Consider the following 18,446-nt stretch of genomic DNA (forward strand, 5'->3'; position numbering starts at 1 on the left):
CAAGAAACCTGCTGCCTCCCACACAGGCCAATTCCTTTATTGCTCATTTCCTTCCTACCCGAAAGCTGTAGGTTATAATTTTACCCTGTCTACCCCATCTTAATTTTACTCTTTGTCTTCATCAATGCTTTAACGAGCCTTACTCAGCCCTTTCATAGGAAGAAGGGTTCTAATCCACAATGCAGTAAGGCTGCTTATTCATTCCTGGCTCCTCTCCACTATTTTCTTTCACAGGAAACGCTTCTGCTTCCCAGTAGGCTGCAATAAGAGTGCTTAGCACATCTCTCTGCTGCGCTGGTATGAGTCAATATGAGTTCAACCTTTGGAAAATTGTTTCTTGAAGGCCAGAGACATTTGTTTGTCGTACACTTAAACGTCTTTCACTGACACATCAGAGAAACCACAGCCCATCGCTTAGCATCCTGAGTGACAGCATAGCGTAACTGAGGGCCCAATGAATGTCTAACAGGATAAAAAAGAACATGAAAATACTCTAATGTCCACAGTTAATGGGGTCAAAGGAGGCCCACTATGGAAAACTTCATTTTCAGATGACTTTTGACTGTGCTAGTACAGTGTTTGCTTATCATCACAGTCCCTAGTTTTTTTAAGGCATAAAAAGAATTTTCACCATAACAAATCTTACAATTGTTTTCTGAAAACCTAGTTTGTCACAGCCCCTTATAGTTTCCTATCTTCGTCTTTCTCCCAAAGCTTGAACAAAAAGTATTGATCGTCCTGCACCTCTTATGAGATGCTGTGTCCTGATAGATGGTGTTATTTTTTTCCTTTCTCCACACCCCAGTCATCTTTACAGAAAAGTAATTGGATAAGATAGCTTTTACTGTTAAACAAAACAATAAAAAAGTTAATGCCTTTTGGTGCCAGAACCCTCCCATATTTTGTTGACTTGTAGCCCAAATTTGTCAACAGGATGCTAGCCTAAGAAACCTCTGCTTTGCAGCCCCTTCCCAATGAGACAGGATTTGGGAGCCAGACAGTTGCACACCCTGCTGACAGCACTGCAGTTCCCGTGTCAGTATGCAGGCTGCAATTCCTCAGTTAGAGCCTGACTCCATGTTCAGGAGCTAGCTCTTTTTTCCAGGGATGTATGAGTGTGAAGGCAACTTACTATCAAAGGCAGAGCGGAGACCAGTTCTACCTGCTCAGTCTTATAATGCAGCAAAAGCCTCCAGGACACATGGGATACCCCACCAGTTGTCTCAGTTCAAGCCAGGTTTGAATTTAAGGACTAAGCAAGCTGAGAGAGGAAGAAAACATATGGTGTATAAATTCCCAAGGTCCTTCTCCCTCTAGGGATTAAAAACCAAAGGTCTGGAGAAGAAGGGAGAGGAAGTCATTGGCAAGCAAAGATCAACTTTTAGGAAATAGATTTTGCATCTAAAACTGCTTCTCGGGAGCTGCAGCACTGCGAGATGTTGCTCAAGGCTGTGACCTCTCCGGAGGACTAATTACTGCTGCTTAATACCAGCCCTCTCCTCTAGATTTTTCTCAGTAAGGCCTACAGAGGGGCATCAGACTGTGTCCTATGTTGTACCAATATGGGCTGCCCCAAGCTGAAATGGCTCTGCGCTTGCCATCTCATGTGAGGCAGATGATGCAGAAACTAAAGGCGATACAGGAGCTAGAGGCAATGCAGAAATGAGAGACAGTGCAGGAGGCAGAGGAGATGCCGGAGGGAGAGGCAACGGGGAAGGCAGAGGTGATGCAGAAGGCAGAGGTAAGGCAGGAGGCAAAGCAAATGCAAGAGACAGAGGTGATGTAGGACGCAGAGGCATGCACATGCCAGGCGGCACAAGCGGAGGGGTGAGGAAGAAAGCAAGATACGCTGCAGCTGCAGTGACTTGTCTACATTCATCCCCCTGCTGCATAAACATGGGGTAAGTGAGCAGATGTGGGGGGCTATGCCCTCACATGTGAAATAATGTGAGACGCAAAGATGAAGGCAAGGCATTTATGTTACCAAAATCCAAACTAGGTGATTGAAAATTTAGCAGTTTTTCTGCGACATTGATCTTTCCTTTGAGAGCTTGGTGGAAGGACTAACCAGGGAGCGAGAGACAGCAGGGCGCCCTGAAGCACACCTCCAGGGAGCTCAGGGGAGACACATCAGGGCACCACGTAGGTGAAATCCTCTAATGCAAATGCACGAGCCGAACCGCACTCTGTGTCGCTGCGGCACTGTGCAGCCGTTCTGGTGTTGTGCAAAGGTGACACGGAGCTCGCCTGCTTCCCAGAAACCAGAGTCAAGCACCGAGCTTTGGCCACCTTACCCCACCGTCATTGTGGCTGTTCGGTCAAGTTGTGGGTTTTCCTGGGAGAAGCACGAAGTGAGCTGAGCTAGTTGCACAGCAGTTCAGTATTTCCTGACATGATGGAGACTATCCTGGCAAAGCGAACAGTCCATTCTGGTATGTGAACTTAAATAATGGTGTGATAACAAATACTTGGAGACTAACGCTGTGATGAACTTTTCCAGTATAAAGATTCAGCTGCATTTCCCTGCTATTGTGCTGAGAGAGAAAATATTAACATACAATTCTGAAAACAAAAATCCACCGAATTTTTGTTTCAAATGAGTGAAAAGATTTTGCTAACACTTTCCTGGAAAAAAAAAGAAACAAAATATGACAGGGTGGAGATCAAACACGGAGGATTTTTTTGCCTCATCTGTGGGATTCCTAGGAACTTACAACGTTTGGAAAGCAAGAAGAAAAAGCCTTCGGTTGCTAGCTATCCTCCTGTCCCTAGCTATGAAGAAAAGCCTCCTCCTCAGATCAGGTACAGTTTAAAACCTGGCCGTGCTCCTCAGCGAAGGCTGTGGGATAAAGCCTCAACATGTGCCGCTGCCTCGGGCTGGAACCGCCCAGAGTGCCGCCCAGCTGCAGGTTAAATTGCTCAGATGCCTCACAGTCCCCGGCCACCTTTCCACTGTGCCCCCGGGGAGGATCAGCAAGTCTCCCGTGAGCACCTGGGAAAGTGCCTGAGATCATTTCAGTGCCAAGAAGCACAAAGATGGGTGCTCAAATATGTATGGGCCAGGGCAGAAATGGCATGGTCAGCGGGGCTATGCACCAGAAGCCCTCATTTCTGAGCTATTTTATTCTTACCGTAGCGCTGAATTTAGCTTCTGTACATGATTTCAGTTTTAGCATTTTAAATATGCAAACTCTCCGGCCACTGGATGACGCCAGAAGTGTCAGATTCACTTTAGGATTATCAATGCATTTGCACAGAAAGCAAAAATCCTACACCTCGTTTTGGGCCTACATTGCAGTTAATCCTTGTTTGACACCTGGAAACACATTCAGACATTCTCCTAAACGCCCCTCCTAGCTATATGAGATAATTTGCATGCAGTGCGATTTCATCTCCTCATGTCTTCTTTCCTACCTTACCTTCAAACACGGTTGTATTGACTGCCCGTTCCTTCTGTTGGGAAAAAAAAGTAGTTTATTATAACCAAAGGCTATTGTAACATATGGACACAAGCTCTGCTTCCCCAACAGATCCATCCTGAGAGAGTAAGGATGGAGCGAAATGGCAGACTGTTAGGGTTTCTGGGGTATCTCTGTTTGATGGAAACATTTTACTATTAAGTTTAATTGGAGAAACTAATTGAAGAAAAGGCTTTATGCAGAAAGCCCAGTCTGGGACTGAGCCTGCTCACACTGGACCGCCCTGTTGCAGTTCAGTGTGTTGGCCAAACTATGGGACTACACAACGGCTACCGCCAAGCCTACAACATCCCGCTTACCCCTCAGCTACACCTGAAACACAGACCGACCTTGTGCCAGCATCTACGTTACTCTCTCTCTTTTTGTGAACAGGCAAACCAATCTCTCAAGCTTTCTTGGTGAGGCTTTTCAAGATACAACTCCACTGAGATTGCTTGGAGGGTGCTACAGGCAGTTTAGGACAGAGAACCCTCACAGAATTATTCTTCTCACAGTTTTCTCAAGCTTTGGTTAAATTTCTAGTAAAGGTCAGGAGAGTTTCCAGGGTCAAAGTGGGCTGCGGCTTGATGCCACTGGCCTTTCTGCTCCAGCATCTCTCCCTCTGGCTGGCTCCCACCTGGGAGCCAACTACCCCAGTCTTCATTTTTGCCCACACAACCGCTTGTGGGACTATGTGTAAGCTGATAAGGGAAGTCATGAAGTTTAATTTTTTCCCCAAAGAGGTTCATAAAGCCTGGATCAGTTCTCTCCAGTTCACAGAGTGGTCCTGCTGCCATCGCATGGGGCAACTGGAGGCACAAAGGCAAGAACGGCTCAAGCCAGTCTTGTCACCCTGGTAAACGTATGGGGAAACCATGGTGTCCCCCAGCCACCACAGTCCCGAGGCCAGGCCCGGGGCTGCAGTTACATGAAACATTGCTTCAGCAGGAGAACCATCTTGAGAAGGTCCTCTTGCCATAGCCCGGAGCGCGGGAGTGAGCCCAGCGGGAGCCAACTTGAGAAGGGGGTCGCTGTGAACCGCACTCGCGTTCAGCAATCAGGTGCAGAACCCCACAAGTGCTTGCGTCAGCACTACTTAGGCAAAGCAATACGAAGCCCAGGGCTTTGCGCCGTCTCTGCTGTCGGCACAGAGGATTGTGCAAAGGGTCCTTGCTTGCCCAGACCTCGGAGCATGTCCGTACTGCACCGGAGCCTGCAGTTCTTGTGGGTGAAGAAAATTGGCTGTCTGGAAGTTATTCTCCCAGTTTTCTAGTCGAGTAGTAAAACGGGTTTGCTACTGCGCTAGTGAAAGCCGATACGGGAAATGTGCATCCTTGCCATTTCAGCAGGCTTTGACTACAACCTCCCCACAAGAAATGAGTCTATCTATTCATGTCTCCAATCCACTAAATGGGAATCAGAAGCCCAGCAGGGCATGAAGCAGTTCTCCTCTAACAGGATTTTGCCAAATTAGGGTTCTTATCCAGTTCCCAAACTTGCTGGGATACATGGCTTTGTTCTCTCTGATTTGATGCAGCGGTTTAAGGTCAGGTCTCATCATTGCAAGCGAATACCATGACCACTGACTACAAGCTGCCTTGACCACAGATGTGGAGTAAAGGCAATTTTTTTCTGTGTTCATGGTGGATCAGTGATTGTACAGAGGGATCTTCGTTGAAGAGGTGTATCAGCTCATCGGCATATGTGTCAAGAGGCAAAAAGGGGAAAAAAAATATCTGTTTGGGGGAATGCAGAGGGCATGCCCTGGGAGTCAGGAAGACCAAAAAGCCAGAGTGAAAGTTGTAAATGGTTTTAAAGGTATACAGATGACATCTGCGTAATTAATTACCCTGATTTAAGTTACACTGATTTTTTTGTGTGTAGATAACGCCGAAGGCTACGCTGTTATCTTAGACGAATGTTTGTGTCTGGAGATTCATTCTCACCTTGCCAGTAATAAACCTTCCCTGGAGTTTCTGAAACATTAATTATAGTTTTGTAACGTGCAAGTTTTGCAACCAGCTCAAGGTAATTCTCTATAACACTGAGCTGTGACAGAAACAAATTAATCGCTGATTTGAAAACTGACAGTTGCCCAGGCATGAGCACTCAAGACTTTATTACGTTTGTAATGTATAAATAAAATGGGTCTCACCGTACTTGCCAGCCCGCCTGCCTACATACACCCTCCGACATAGCTAGCACCTGGGAAGAACCAGTTTCCTCCAGCTAAAAAGCAAGCACCAACAAACGCAAGCAGGAGGAAGAATTAAAAGTGAAGATCTCAGATGCATCTGGACATCGCTTGAGAGTATTTCATCCAGGGGCTTCCCTCACTGAGGTGCCACCAGGTCACAGGGGTTCCCACCGACGCTGCTCCCCGCTCCAGCCTTGGCACGTCCCAAGTGCAGAGGGCTGCTTTGTAACAGCACCTCCTTTAGATCCGTGGCTTTTGTCTCTTCCACATCAAATCCTTTAGCTCAGATCATGAAACAAGCCTGAACGGACAAATTTAACAACCACCACCACCACTCCCCCAGAAAAAAAAGGGAGGAAGATTTTTTTATTTCCAGATTTGTCAAGTTACCGCATTGGACTAAAAATAAAAAAAGAAAAGTGATTTTTAGATCGTACAGAAGAATATAGATTCTCCTTAGCCCTTTTCATGTCTCTGCTGTCTTGAGGAAGGTATTGTAGCTTCCCACCCGGCCGCTGTAAGGCTGCCTATCCTCCTTGGCCATCTGGGATGGAGCTAAATTCCCATTGGCATTGTATTTCTTAATTAGCACAATCCTTCAAATTGCAGTGGCTTTCCTGCAAGCCACAACTTGTTCAGGACTGTGGCAGATCTTTCTAAATTGTGTAAGAAATGTCAGCTCTCTTACTAGATACAACTTACAGCTCCCGAACAGCTTTTCATAGAGACATGCTAAAAATACAGGTAACAGCTGTGATATCGAAAGTGTTTCCTCTTCTTGACTTCCTGTGCCCTTTTGTTGGTCTTGAGGGACCTGCTATCACCTCCAAAAGGAGAAAGGTGATGACACCAATTCAGAAATGAAGGAAGCAAAGCTATGTGTGTCAGTAAAAAAAAGAAGAAATATTTTGCCCATGGGACTGATGACAAGGAAAAAAATAATTACTTAACTAGATGAGAAACAAATGTGGTATGAACAATGCTGTACGTCCAGTACCAGGTGTAGATGGTAAAAATGTCATGTCACAGGAAAGACAAACTCAAGAAATACTGGTCTTTTATTATGGTGGGAGGGTGACATATTCACACCTGAACACAAAATGCTTCACAGCATCAGAGAGTGGCTGAGGTTGGAAGAGACCTTCAGAAGCCATCTGGTCCAACCTCAAGCAGGGCCACCTGGAGCCGGTTGCCCAGGAACGTGACCAGATGGCTTGAACACCTCCAAGGATGGAGACTCCACATCCTTCCCGGGCAACCTGTGCCAGCGCTCCATCACACCTCCAGTGTTTCCTGGAGTTTAGAGGGAACCTCTTGTGTTTCACTTGGTGCCCATTACCTCCAGTCGTGGGTCTGGGCACCACCTGAGCCTGCTCTTTCCCAGGACGAACAGTCCCAGCGCTGACAGCCTTGCCTTATAGGCGAGATGCTCCAGTCCCTTCTTCACCTCGGTGGCCCTTCGTTGGACTCTCCAGTCTCTCTCGTAGGGGTGAGCCCAGCGCAGGACGCAGCTCTCCAGGGATGGCCACACCACCGCTTCCAAATCCATCGCTGACTGTGGAAGATGTTAAGCACAAACCACTACAATTAATTCTTTTTTCTGACTGTAGATCTTGATAGTGTGTACCTGGGAATTTTATCAGCTAAGGAAGACACAGAGCAATTAGCATCGACAGTCAATAAATACTAACGGCCTATGCCAGCTCCGTAGGGCTGGGGGGGGGGGGGGGGGGCAAAAATCTAACGCCGTTCGCACATCTGTGAAAAGAAAGTGATTAATTCCAGGTCAATTAGTCTAATCGTATGCAAAACCACCTCAGCGTTGACGCGGGAGACGATGAGGAAGGAGTTAAAGGACAGGGAGGAGTGATGAGCAGCGGGTGCCTCGCTAGCAGACACGGCTCGGTGAGAAAACGTGAATAAACGGGGCGGCGCGGCGCGGCCCCCCCCCGGAAGGCGTGAGGAGCCCGCGGGGCCGCGGGACGGGACAGGCCCGCGGGCCGCCTCCTGTCAGGGCGGCGGGAGCCACCCCTGAGGGCTGAGGCGGGCACGGGGCCGGCCCGGCCACCGGGACACACGCCCGGCCGGGCCGCCGGCGACGCTCCGCCGCCTCCCTCCCCGCCCGGGGCGACGGTAGGCCGCGGGCCGGGGCCCTGCGGGCCGGGGGAAGCGGCGGCCGAGGCGGAGGCTCCCGGCGCCGCCGCGGGCCGGGCGCAGGGCGGGAGCGGGGAGAAGGACGGGGGGGGGGGGGGGCGGTCCGCCGTGCCCCGGCCCGGCCCCGCCCCGCCCCCGGCCCCGCCCGCCGCCGCCATGTTGCGGCCGTTGGTGCCCGGTGCGGGGTGAGGCCTGCGCGGGGCCCCGGCGGCGGCGGGGCCCTCAGAGGAGCCGCCTGCGTGGGTGAGTGAGCGAGCGAGCGCCGCCCGGCCGGGCCCGGCCGTGCCGGGGCCCGCCCCTCCCGCTCGCCCTCCCCCGCGTCCTCCCGCCGGCCGGCCGGCCGGGCGGGCGGGTGCTGCCGCCCCGCGGGCAGGGCGGGCGGGCGGGCGGCCCCGCCGCCGGCAGACGGAGCCCTGCGCTCCCGCCCGCCGCACCGGCTCTTCCGGCCCGCGGGGAGCCCGCCGCCAACACCCCCCCCCCGCCGCCCCGCTCCCGCTCCGCCAACCAACCCTCAGTCCCGGCGGCGGCCCCGGGCACGGCTCCGGCTGCCGACCCCGGCCCCCGCGGCGGCCCGGCCCGGCCCGGCCCGGCCCGGCCCGGCGGCGCCGGGACAAACTAACTTCAGCGGGGCTCGCCCACGTGCGGCCGAGGGGCGGCGGGGCCGGGCCGGGCCGGGTTGTCAGCGCGGGGGCGGGCGGCAGGGCCCGGGTAGCGGAGGGGCGGCGGGCCGGGGAGGCCCCCGGGCCTTTGTCTCGGGTGGGTCGCGCGTGGGGACGGCGTGGACCGGGGTGGGGGGGGGGGGGCGGGGGCGGCGGGGCTGCCACGGGGCGGGCGACCCCCGAGTCCCCCCCGGCACCGCTCGCACCGTTAATCCGGGGCGCGCTCCGTTCCCGTACGGGGCTCCTGAAACTTTAACGGGTGTTAAAAGAGCGGGTCCTGCCTGCCGTTCGAAGTCTCCGGTTCAGTCCTCCACCAGCTGCGATTTCCCCGTTCCCGTCCCCTCCCCACCGTCCTGACAGTCCCTGGGCGGGCGCTTCCCTCGGCCGCCTTGCCCGCTGCCAGTTGGCGTGCGCTCCCCGCGCTTCCTCCGCCCCTGCTCCTGACATCCCTGCCTTCCCAAAGCGTTCCCCTGGCAGGCAATCCCTGTCCACCTCCCTCCCCCCCCGCCCCGGGAGGCGCCTGCCCCTTCTGGACCCCTGAGAGCAGCCCTTGGCAGATGTTTTCCCTTGTACCTCCCTGTTGTTTTGCAGATTTGTCAATATTTATTACTATTATTTTCCTTTATTATTTAACCTTGGTGTAATTGCGTTTTCACGCTTTCCTATTAGGTGGCAATCTTGAACCTCTTCCTTGAACAGCATGGTACGCGCTGGTTTGAAAGCTGCAGAGGAGCTACTGCAGATCTCCAGAAGTCCCCAGCAATAGCACCACTACCAAAAGGTTTGTATGGTGCGCGTGTGGGACGCTGGTCCTGCAGCGCCTCTGCCCGAGTGCAGAGTTTTGAAGCTTGGCCACAGCAGAAGGCCCTGGGGTTTCACATACTGCCTCAAGCGAGTTCGCAGGGATTTTTTGGATGGCTTGGAGGGTTCTAAGTTCCCTGCCTCCTGGAGAAACGTGCTATAGTGAGGTTGGTTTTGCGCACTGAAATACATGCATTCTACTCCGTAAGCTCTTCTTCTTTGCTCGTTTTATTCACCTCTTCTATTGCTTTGCAAATCTCAACGTCCATGTTTTCCTAGGCAAGCAGAGAGAGAGAAAATTGGTTTCTGAGCTTGGGTTCTAAGGCAAGTCCTTTGCACAAGGCGGATGGAGTTCTTTATTTTCAGCTTTCCTCACAAGCTAGTTTGCAGGAGGCTTTGACGTAATCTCTTTTAATATACTTTTTCTGTTTGTTATCTGAGAACAGAAATAAATGGTGTTTAGTCAAAATTTTAAATTTGTGTTATTTAAAAATCACTTCTGTTGGCAAGATACTTACTTGGTCGTCTTTAGAATCTGGGTCCAATTTTGCTTTATTTTGGCAAATTGTAGCTTCATATACAACAAGTTTAAGATGCAGTTTTGTGGAGACTCTTGCTCTCCTAATAGCGAAGAGCATAAACTAGTCTTTTATAGGACTCAAAGATGTACACGAAAGCTTCTGAAAATGCAAGGTTTCTTCCAAGAAAAGCATATTTTGTAATGCTGCAGATACCTCAGATTTATTTTGTCTTGTATTTTAAAACACTGCCGCGTCCGAAGATGTGGATGGGTGTTTGAGAGTGAGAATGGAAAAGTCAAGAGTGATTGGCAAGCTCATTTTTCTCTATATAAAACTTGAGCGTTCCAGGTTATGGATGAAGTGTCTTCCTCGCAGAAGGATTTGTGTGCCAGAAATTTTGGGAGCTGAGTGGTGCCTAGCTCTCTCCCAGCTGGCACAAGTTTTCCCACTCAAAGGAAGGGGAAGTTTTGGGTCCACACTCTTTGCCAACTGCAGTAATCTGTGATGTTTCAAAAGTCCTTATCAAGTGCAGGTTATGTGAAGCGTACGGATAATCTTCTGGGCTTCCAGGGACTTGATGCACAGCTGCCCTACCTTGCTGAGGGATGTGATTGTAAATTATTGCACAGCCCTCTGTGGACATTCATATTTGTGGTTTAATTTAAGAATGAGAACAAGTTTATGCTAAACCACAGCAAGCCACTCTTAAGCCAAGTAGATCTCTACGGAGTGTTTTGCAGTAGATTAACCAAAGCAACACCTGCGGGGCTTGTCTGTAGGCATGGCTGAACTAAAGCGTAAAGACCAGTATGTCCTCTTGTTCCACGCTGAAGTGATTTCTCCTGGCCCAGCTCTGTAAATTGTTCCCCGTACTAGCAGTCTGGCAGGAAGGGTTGCACTTTGTTTGATTTTAATGTGATGCCTGACAAACTTTTAAACCCAATTGTAAATAATGAAAGCAGCCTTAAATCAGTGGCCTTTTGGGAAGGTATCAGATGGCTTCTTTCTCTCCCTCCGCCTTGTCCCAGGGTCCTCCTCTCTGCCTGGACCTTTGCTCCCAGCTTTTCCTGCTTCTCTTGGACTCTTGCCACCCCCTCCGTCTCCCTCGCTTGCCACTGTCTTTGGCAGCACTGATGCAGCCCAAGTCAAGTGAGCATGGCAGGACTTACCTTGCCTGTGGGTGCTCCTTGCCAAGTAGGAACTGGTGCTCTGCTAGTTCAGTTGATGCTCTTTGGGGCTTTTTTCCCTCCCCTGCATACAGCATACATCAGTTCACATAAATTTGGGGTTTAAATGGAACATGTATTAAAAGAATGGCTTATTAAATGTTTGGGAAGTCTATATGTTGCACCAACTTGAAAATATTTTGATTAAACACTGGAAAACCAGTATCCCTGACAGTGGTGAACACAAATGTTAAGTAATTCTGTGCTGTTGGTTTTCATTATGCATCTCATCAGAGCTTGATTGTTGCTGTCGTAGGTCTCTGTGGCGAGCGTCTGAGTCCCCACTTCCCTTCTGGAGGGCTTATAAAGAGAGAGCTGTCTGGGAACACCATTTCTTGTTATGATTTGGATACAATCCTTTATTCTGTCTTTGGGCAGTTTTGCCTCGCATCACTACCTAATTAAGGATTGCCCCTGTTTCAAATAAACCTTGCTTGGTTTACCGTGCTTTGAGCTGCTGTTTTGAAATATTTACTGAAGACTTCTATTATTTAAATTGCTCTGGGTGGGGAGTCATCTCACTTTTCAGGTCTATTTCTCTAGGGCCACCTGTTTGCTCCTGCCTTTTTTCCTTGAAGGAGGACTGAATTCTTCAGGCATGACAATCTGTTGAGAAATCGGCAGTGATTGTTGTCTATTAGCTCTAAAAAACCCCCAACCAAAAGAAAAAGAAACCCTGTACTAATGTACTTCTGAATATTTTCTGTTGAGGCTCATGACAACGGCTGGTTTCGGAGTAGTGATGCATCTGACAGGTTGAAAAGATGTCCCCTGCATGAGCTTGGTGTCATTTAAAAGGTCATGTTTTAATGAGCTCTGTTCTTGGGGACCCTGGGAGAAGGGGTTACTGTCTCCTACCACGTTGCTTGAAGCACCAGGAACAGCTCTGCCCACAACCCGGAGAGGGCGGGTTGTGTTGCATGACAGGAGTGAACAGCTCCTGTCACTTGTCACCTGCCCCTGCCAGCTTGAGCAGGGTGGGACCTGAGCTTTTGCTAACCCTCCAGGTGCAGCTAGGGCAGGAGAGGTTCCTTCCCCGCGAAGCCCTGCAAAACGGCACTGTTGTGTGCTGTGTGCTAATATCTTTGTGTATAAATAGTCAATCTTGGGATAGTTAAAATGGAATCTGATGTGTCTGCCGCAGATGTTTCTAGCCTTTGTACCGTGCTGCGTTAGCGTTTTGGCCAGTTGTGGGTTTTGTCACGTAAGATGTTTATGCAAATGAGTCTTACAAAGTTTGTCCTTGGGGGAAATGTACCTGACAAAGTATTTTTTTTGCTTTTAATTGTAGCTTTCATCATGGGGGACATGAAAACCCCAGACTTTGATGACCTCTTGGCTGCTTTTGACATCCCCGATCCGACTAGCCTTGATGCCAAGGAGACCATCCCATCAACTGGGGAGGAGAATGAGAATCACCTGAAGTCGTCGGGAATCTGCATAGATGAGAATGTGTCCTTATCCCATTCTTTGCCTCCCTCTGATGCTCCTGTTGTGAGTGTGATAGTGAAGAACACGAGTCGCCAGGAGTCCTTTGAAGCAGAAAAGGAGGGCAATCACCTTGGGACTGGTCTGCTACACAACGGGTTTCGTGGGTCCGATCTGCCATCAGAGGCTCACGCTTTAGTGCATAATTATGGCAAGTTTGAGTCAACTTTTATTAATGGCGACAGCTCAAGAAGTTACTCTGATAAACTGGACCAGTCCAAGTCAGAGCCTTTGCCAACATTTAGTCAGTTTAGCCCAATTTCCAGCCCTGAACCAGAGGACACATTCAAAGAGAACAGTATTGGTGATAAACCCAAACATGCCCAAACTCCGTATTTTCCACCACCTTCAATGTATATACCAACAGGAGCTTCAGTACTAGATCATCTTAGGAAGGTACCAGAGCCCGAATTAAGCATGTTTGATCAATACTGTAAAAAGGAACAAAAGATGGAAATCCACTGCCAGCTGGAGAATAGGCTGGAAATGAGCAGGAGAGAACAAGACAAAGCAGCAGAGAGGTTTGTGGAGTCAAGCAAGGACTTGGTAGATACCAATAGCTTTCTTGGAGAAGGCTTGGTGTTTGGAGACCTCCCTCACAATAATTTAGGAGAAAGTAAGGGGTCTGTGCCCGAGCTGAACGTGTCTTCGTCGGTACCGCCTCGCCAGAGGTTAAAGCCAACTCATTCAAAGTTGTCATCCTGCGTGGCGGCATTAGTAGCTCTTCAGGCCAAAAAGGTTGCATGTATTCCAAAAGGCGATCAGCCAAATCTTACCAAGGAACCTGGTCCTTTTAAAGACGGGACGAAGGGAAGTCCAAAAATGCCTAAGTCGCCAAAGAGTCCTCGAAGCCCCTTAGAGGTGGTAAGGAAGGCCAGCAAGCAGCCCGAGAGTCCTCGAAGCGTGTGCAGCGACAGCAGTGGGAAAGGCTCCCCTTCCATGGCAGCTGGCTCTCCGCCAGCTATTCCCAAAGTTAGAATAAAGACTATCAAGACATCCTCTGGTGAAATTAAAAGAACTGTAACTAGAATTTTGCCAGAAAATGATGAGTTGGGCAAATCTTCAGAAGAGTCGCCTGTGGAAACCTCATCTGCCGAAGAGTTTATCAAATCTTTCCCATCACCTGACACTAGTGCAGTTATGGAAAGTGAGGCTAGCAAGAATTCAACCAAAAATGGGACTGCTGTGGCTATCCAGCTGTCAAACGTAACGAGTCCTTACGCAGACGGTATGAAAACAGATACTGCTGCAAACAGCACATGTGCCGTGTCCTTATCTCCACTGCCGAACTGTGGTGGTGGTGCCATAAAAGTAGGTGTTAAGAGGCAGCAGCAGGGTACTGTGATGCAGCCATCCAACGTGACCACCTCCAGCCTTCTTCCCAAAGCCGTGCATTTGGCAAATCTCAACTTAGTCCCACATAGCGTTGCTGCTTCTGTTACGGCAAAGTCATCCGCACAGAGGCGAAATCAGCCTCAAGTGACACAGATGTCTGTGCCGCTGGTGCACCAAGTCAAGAAAGCTGCTCCTGTCATTGTGGAGGCGTTTAATAAAGTACTACACAGTGCCAATCCAGTGCCAATATATACTCCAAACCTTAGCCCTCCTCCTGACACCAGTATTAATTTACCTGCCTCTGGGTATTGTTGCCTGGAATGTGGGGACTCGTTTGCCTTAGAGAAAAGCCTGACTCAACACTATAGTAGACGAAGTGTTCATATTGAAGTCATGTGCACTCAGTGTTCAACTATGCTACTTTTTTTTAATAAGTGTAGCTTGCTTAAACATGCAAGAGATCATAAGAGCAAAGGATTTATCATGCAGTGTTCTCAGCTGCTAATGAAACCAATTTCCTTAGACCAAATGTTTTCACCTTCCTCTACGAGCTCTTCAGCCTCTCTGGCTCCTCAGACTTTGCACTCGCCCTCTCCTTCGCGTAAGCCCAGTGCTACTTCAGGAGGTGGGGTAGGAATTTCTGCTAACACTCAGCCAGCCTTGCCTCTCTATACGGACCCATTGAGACTAATCCGTCATGGACTTAAGTGTTTAGAGTGTAACAAGCAGGCGCAGGATTACGTTGCTTTAGCAGCTCATTACCAGAGAACCTCAGAAGATAATGAGAGACTGGTAAGTCATCATTTTAATGTTATTAGTTAAATCTCTCTGAGTTTAGAGATTGTCCTCTAGGGGGAAAAAATAGGCATCGTAGTGGCAAATGAGTTGCTGTGCCTAAAAAAGTGTGGGAAGGATTTGGGATATGCATGAGCCCAGATGTGTGCGTGTGAAGAGACGTTTAGTGTTGCTTGCCCTCTTCTTACCCTTTGCCAGCAAAAAGAGGGTAGTAAGGAGACTGTGGAGATCCTTGAGCATCAAAGGAAGGTGTTGGAGATCAAAGATCACTTGGATGAGGCGTGCAAGAGTGCTGTAGGGGAGGACCAGCGGAGCGTTACCTGAAACAGGTTTTTGTGCTCTAAGCGTGGCTAGAGGAGATCTGACACAATTTAATTTTAACTTTCCTAGAACTTGTGCCAGAATCTTCCATGTAACACTCTGAACATTGGGTGCTGTTTTTACTGTTAGCGTGGTAAAGTGTATATTGGGACAGGACTGGCTGAGAGGTGAGCAGTGCGGTATGTGGGGTGGAAGGCTACTTTTCGCTATTTTTGCCCTTTGTGTGGGAGAGGGATGAGTCCGTACCATGTTTCCATAGGAGGGCTCAAGAGCCTTGTTAGTGGCTTCCTGCCTTGCTCCAGTGCTGCCCTGCTCGGGTCTCACCGCCCTCGCGGACCTCCCTTGTAGGTGCTGATGGGGGGAGTCTGAATCCCCTTTGAAACTCCAGCTTAGATTTCTATTGATTAAGAGGAGGTGATACTCTTCGTTGTGTACAAAGAGCATACGCTTTGTTTATGCTTTTTATTTTGGAAGATATGGTCAATCCTGTTTCGGTATAAACCAGCCTGAAGTTGAGCAGGAGGAGGAATCTTTTCTCCTTATCTCTTTAGATGACGTGAAAGCTTTCCATGTCGGTCTGGCTGCCAGCAGAGTTGGCAGGCTCCCAGCGCAGTCTCCTCCACAAGCTTCACGAAGAAGGACTCTATGCCAACACGAGACATTTGGGGAGATGACCGCCAGTCTCTGCCATGGCTGTTATAGTACCTGCGTGCTCCAGAGCCTCCCTTTGCTTGTTAAATGGCTTGCAGGAGTATTGAGGTCGCTGTGGTCCCATTTAGGTGCTTTGTTATCTTTCTCTTAAATTCATCAGCAGCAAAAAAAAAGATTATGGCTGAGTGTTTTTTATGTCATGAAAAATGGTGAGGCCAGAAGGGATTGGCGTGGCCACATAATCAGGTTTTTTGCCCAAGGCAGACCAGTGAGCACTGCGCTTTGTCAACACCATAACTTATTTTTCAACTGTAATGCATTTTTAGGAAATGTCAGCAGTCTGGAATTAAAACCTTCAGGTGAAGGGATACAGCGAGTGCTCCAAAGCGAGCGAAAATGTTAATCCATGGCATTAAAAATGTATTTCCTATTTTTGTTGTGGGATTATCAATTCAAGAGTTCCTTAAAGAGAGAAGGAATGTCTGATAGGAAGTATTTTTAGCTTGTAATCAAGTAATTTATTCTGTAACTTAACCAAGAAAAGAGTTTAAGCTTCTTGCTTCAAGTTAGGTCTGCTAGATGTGAGATCATTTTTGTAGTGTTTTTCTGAATAGAAGTGTTGAAAAACTGGAAAAAGAGGTGACGGAGCTTGTAAAACCATCTCCTCCCTGTTTGATTTTCCCATGCTTATACTCAACGGGATGCATGCATTGCTTTGGGAGTCCTTTTCCACTGTATCTGCTGTCCTCCAGACTGCCCGGTGGTGCTCCATGCTGTTCCCGGAACATCTGTTTCAGCAAAGCTATTACATTTCTAAAGGAAATAAGAGTTTGTGCCCATATGCCTGTAATTGTGTGCCTCCAGATTTAGCAGTAGCTAATGGAAACCATCCCTCTGCCTTCTAGCAGTACCCAGGGTATTTGGTGTCACTGCGCTGAGAGGTAAAAGGATGGGTGAAATTTGGTGGTCTCATAGGGGTCCCTGCAGTAGATGGGTACCATGCTCAGCTTCTCTGAGCGGTCCAGGGGAGGTGTGGATTGCCTTGACATCATGTGTCTCACTTGGGTAGCACACTGCGTAGTGCCCATCAGTAACGAGGCATGAGAAGCTGAAGATTTTGCATATCAGGGGTGTTAATGAACATAAGCGAGTCTGATATTAAACATGGTGTGAGAAGGACGTAGGTAAGGCTGTTGGAGTATGCATCATAAGCTCCTGAAATAGGAAAACATGAACTGGCCAAACCCATTCTGAGAAGATGCTGTGGATATCCCTGACTCTGCATTAATGAAGGTAATTTCTTGGGTTGCTCTTTTTATTTTGGTCAGAAAAAAAGAGGAACGTTGGTAGGAGCTGGAGATGATCAAGTGACTGATTTCACAAACACTTTCTTAGGTGGTAGAAGCAGTTGAAAACTCTGGTTTCCATCTCCAGAGTTGTGCAAGGTCACTTGTTTCTTGGGGCAGTAGTAGAAATTGTGTTGCTGAGGAAGGCAGCGATGCAACACCTGTATTCAACATAACAAATCTTTTAGTGCTCCCAGTAGTGGATCAAAACCACTATGTCCACTTGGCAGAAAGTGTTGATTTTTATACTGGTACTTCTAATTAAAAAAAAAAGGTACATGACTGGTAGTAGTGTACCTGTGCTTGATCCAGAGCATGCTGCTGTTGCAGGAAAATCTGCCAGGATGCAGAGGTGGTGTTAACAGTTGTGGGCAAGCTGAGACATGAACCACATCCCCAGATCTCAAAAGACTGAATTATAATGTTGTGCATTTGAGCAAAAAACAGTGTATATTTCTTTCTTCATACCTGATGTTTTTCTCACTGTATTGAAATGTTGGTTTAGAAACAACTGTATGGGGTTGGGGGGAGAGATTTCATAATTTCTTAAACCTGACAAAAAATTGCGCTCTAGTATTCTGGATTTTTTTTTTTTTTTTTTTTTTTTTTTAATTTCTTAGTCCCAGAATTCAGACACAAACTCTTTGCCATGCCTTCTTGAGAAAGTATGGAGTGTCTTGATACTTTCTTTGTAAAGCTATGGCCTGACTTATGCCTTTTAAAGAGCTTCAGGAAGTAGCAGGGCAGGTCCCTACAGTATTAAGGCTAAAGCTGTGACTATTCAGATGCCTGGTACCAGATTGTCTCAAAAAAGAGGATTCTTGGGAAGGATAGATGGATGTATGAGGGAAAGAGCATCTTTGGCTGAAGATGAAGGGTAAAAGTGATGTGTCTGCAGCACCTGGATTTGTACTAGAAGATGGAGACCCCTGACCTGTTGAAAATAAGCTAGGTGGATTTTTGATTGATGTTCTTAGAAGCTCTTCTGTTAAATGACACCAAATGTGGATTATTAACCATGACGTGCACATCTAATATGACCGTAACTTGAGAAACCAAGCAGACTTTGAAGTGCTCAGTTATAGTGCTTTTAACTCAAAAACCTTTTTAGGCCTGATATGGAATGGGTATGTCGCCTTGTTAAGAAGGAAGGGTTGATCCAACAAGGTTGATGAAGAAAAGAATTAGCAGGAAAAAGACTTATATTTCAGTATGATGTTTCCAGTTATCCAGAAGCTGAAGGGCGAGCGAGCTGTGGTAAGAGGCAGGAATGATTGGATTGGAGAGGGGGAACAGCCTAAGCTGGCTCTGCTCCATGAGAAAACTTATCCTGTGTTGATACTTAAGACTTCTCACTTTAATTGGAATTTCTTACCATGACTTTGTGAATTACTTTGACATCTTCTTGTTTCCTGTAGCTGTTTAAAAGGTGATTGTGGGGTTTTCTGTTTGTTCCAGTTAGTGGCTTGGGAAATACTTGGTCTTATATTTCTG

General features: G+C 48.3%; 1 protein-coding gene and 1 long non-coding RNA gene across 3 annotated transcripts in view; one reads left to right on the top strand and one right to left on the bottom strand.

Moving 5' to 3' along the window:
• Positions 1–6,695: 6,695 nt before the first annotated feature.
• On the bottom strand, positions 6,696–7,845 carry LOC115341545. Its single transcript, XR_005932570.1, has 2 exons — positions 7,471–7,845; positions 6,696–7,210 (listed from the first exon to the last, which is right to left on the bottom strand). It is a non-coding gene; the product is annotated as an uncharacterized LOC115341545 (long non-coding RNA).
• Positions 7,846–7,925: 80 nt separating this feature from the next.
• ZNF592 (zinc finger protein 592) overlaps positions 7,926–18,446 on the top strand; it is a 39,350-nt gene continuing 28,829 nt past the window's right edge. For both annotated transcript variants that reach the window (XM_030014764.2, XM_041123997.1), the window contains exons 1-3: positions 7,926–8,052; positions 9,138–9,249; positions 12,308–14,631. In XM_030014764.2, coding sequence (XP_029870624.1) covers positions 12,316–14,631 — 2,316 coding nt within the window. In that variant the 5' untranslated portion in view covers positions 7,926–8,052; positions 9,138–9,249; positions 12,308–12,315. The remainder of the gene's footprint in view (positions 8,053–9,137; positions 9,250–12,307; positions 14,632–18,446) is intronic.

The sequence above is a fragment of the Aquila chrysaetos genome, chromosome 5, assembly GCF_900496995.4.
Source record: "Aquila chrysaetos chrysaetos chromosome 5, bAquChr1.4, whole genome shotgun sequence".
NCBI classification, from domain to species: domain Eukaryota; kingdom Metazoa; phylum Chordata; class Aves; order Accipitriformes; family Accipitridae; genus Aquila; species Aquila chrysaetos.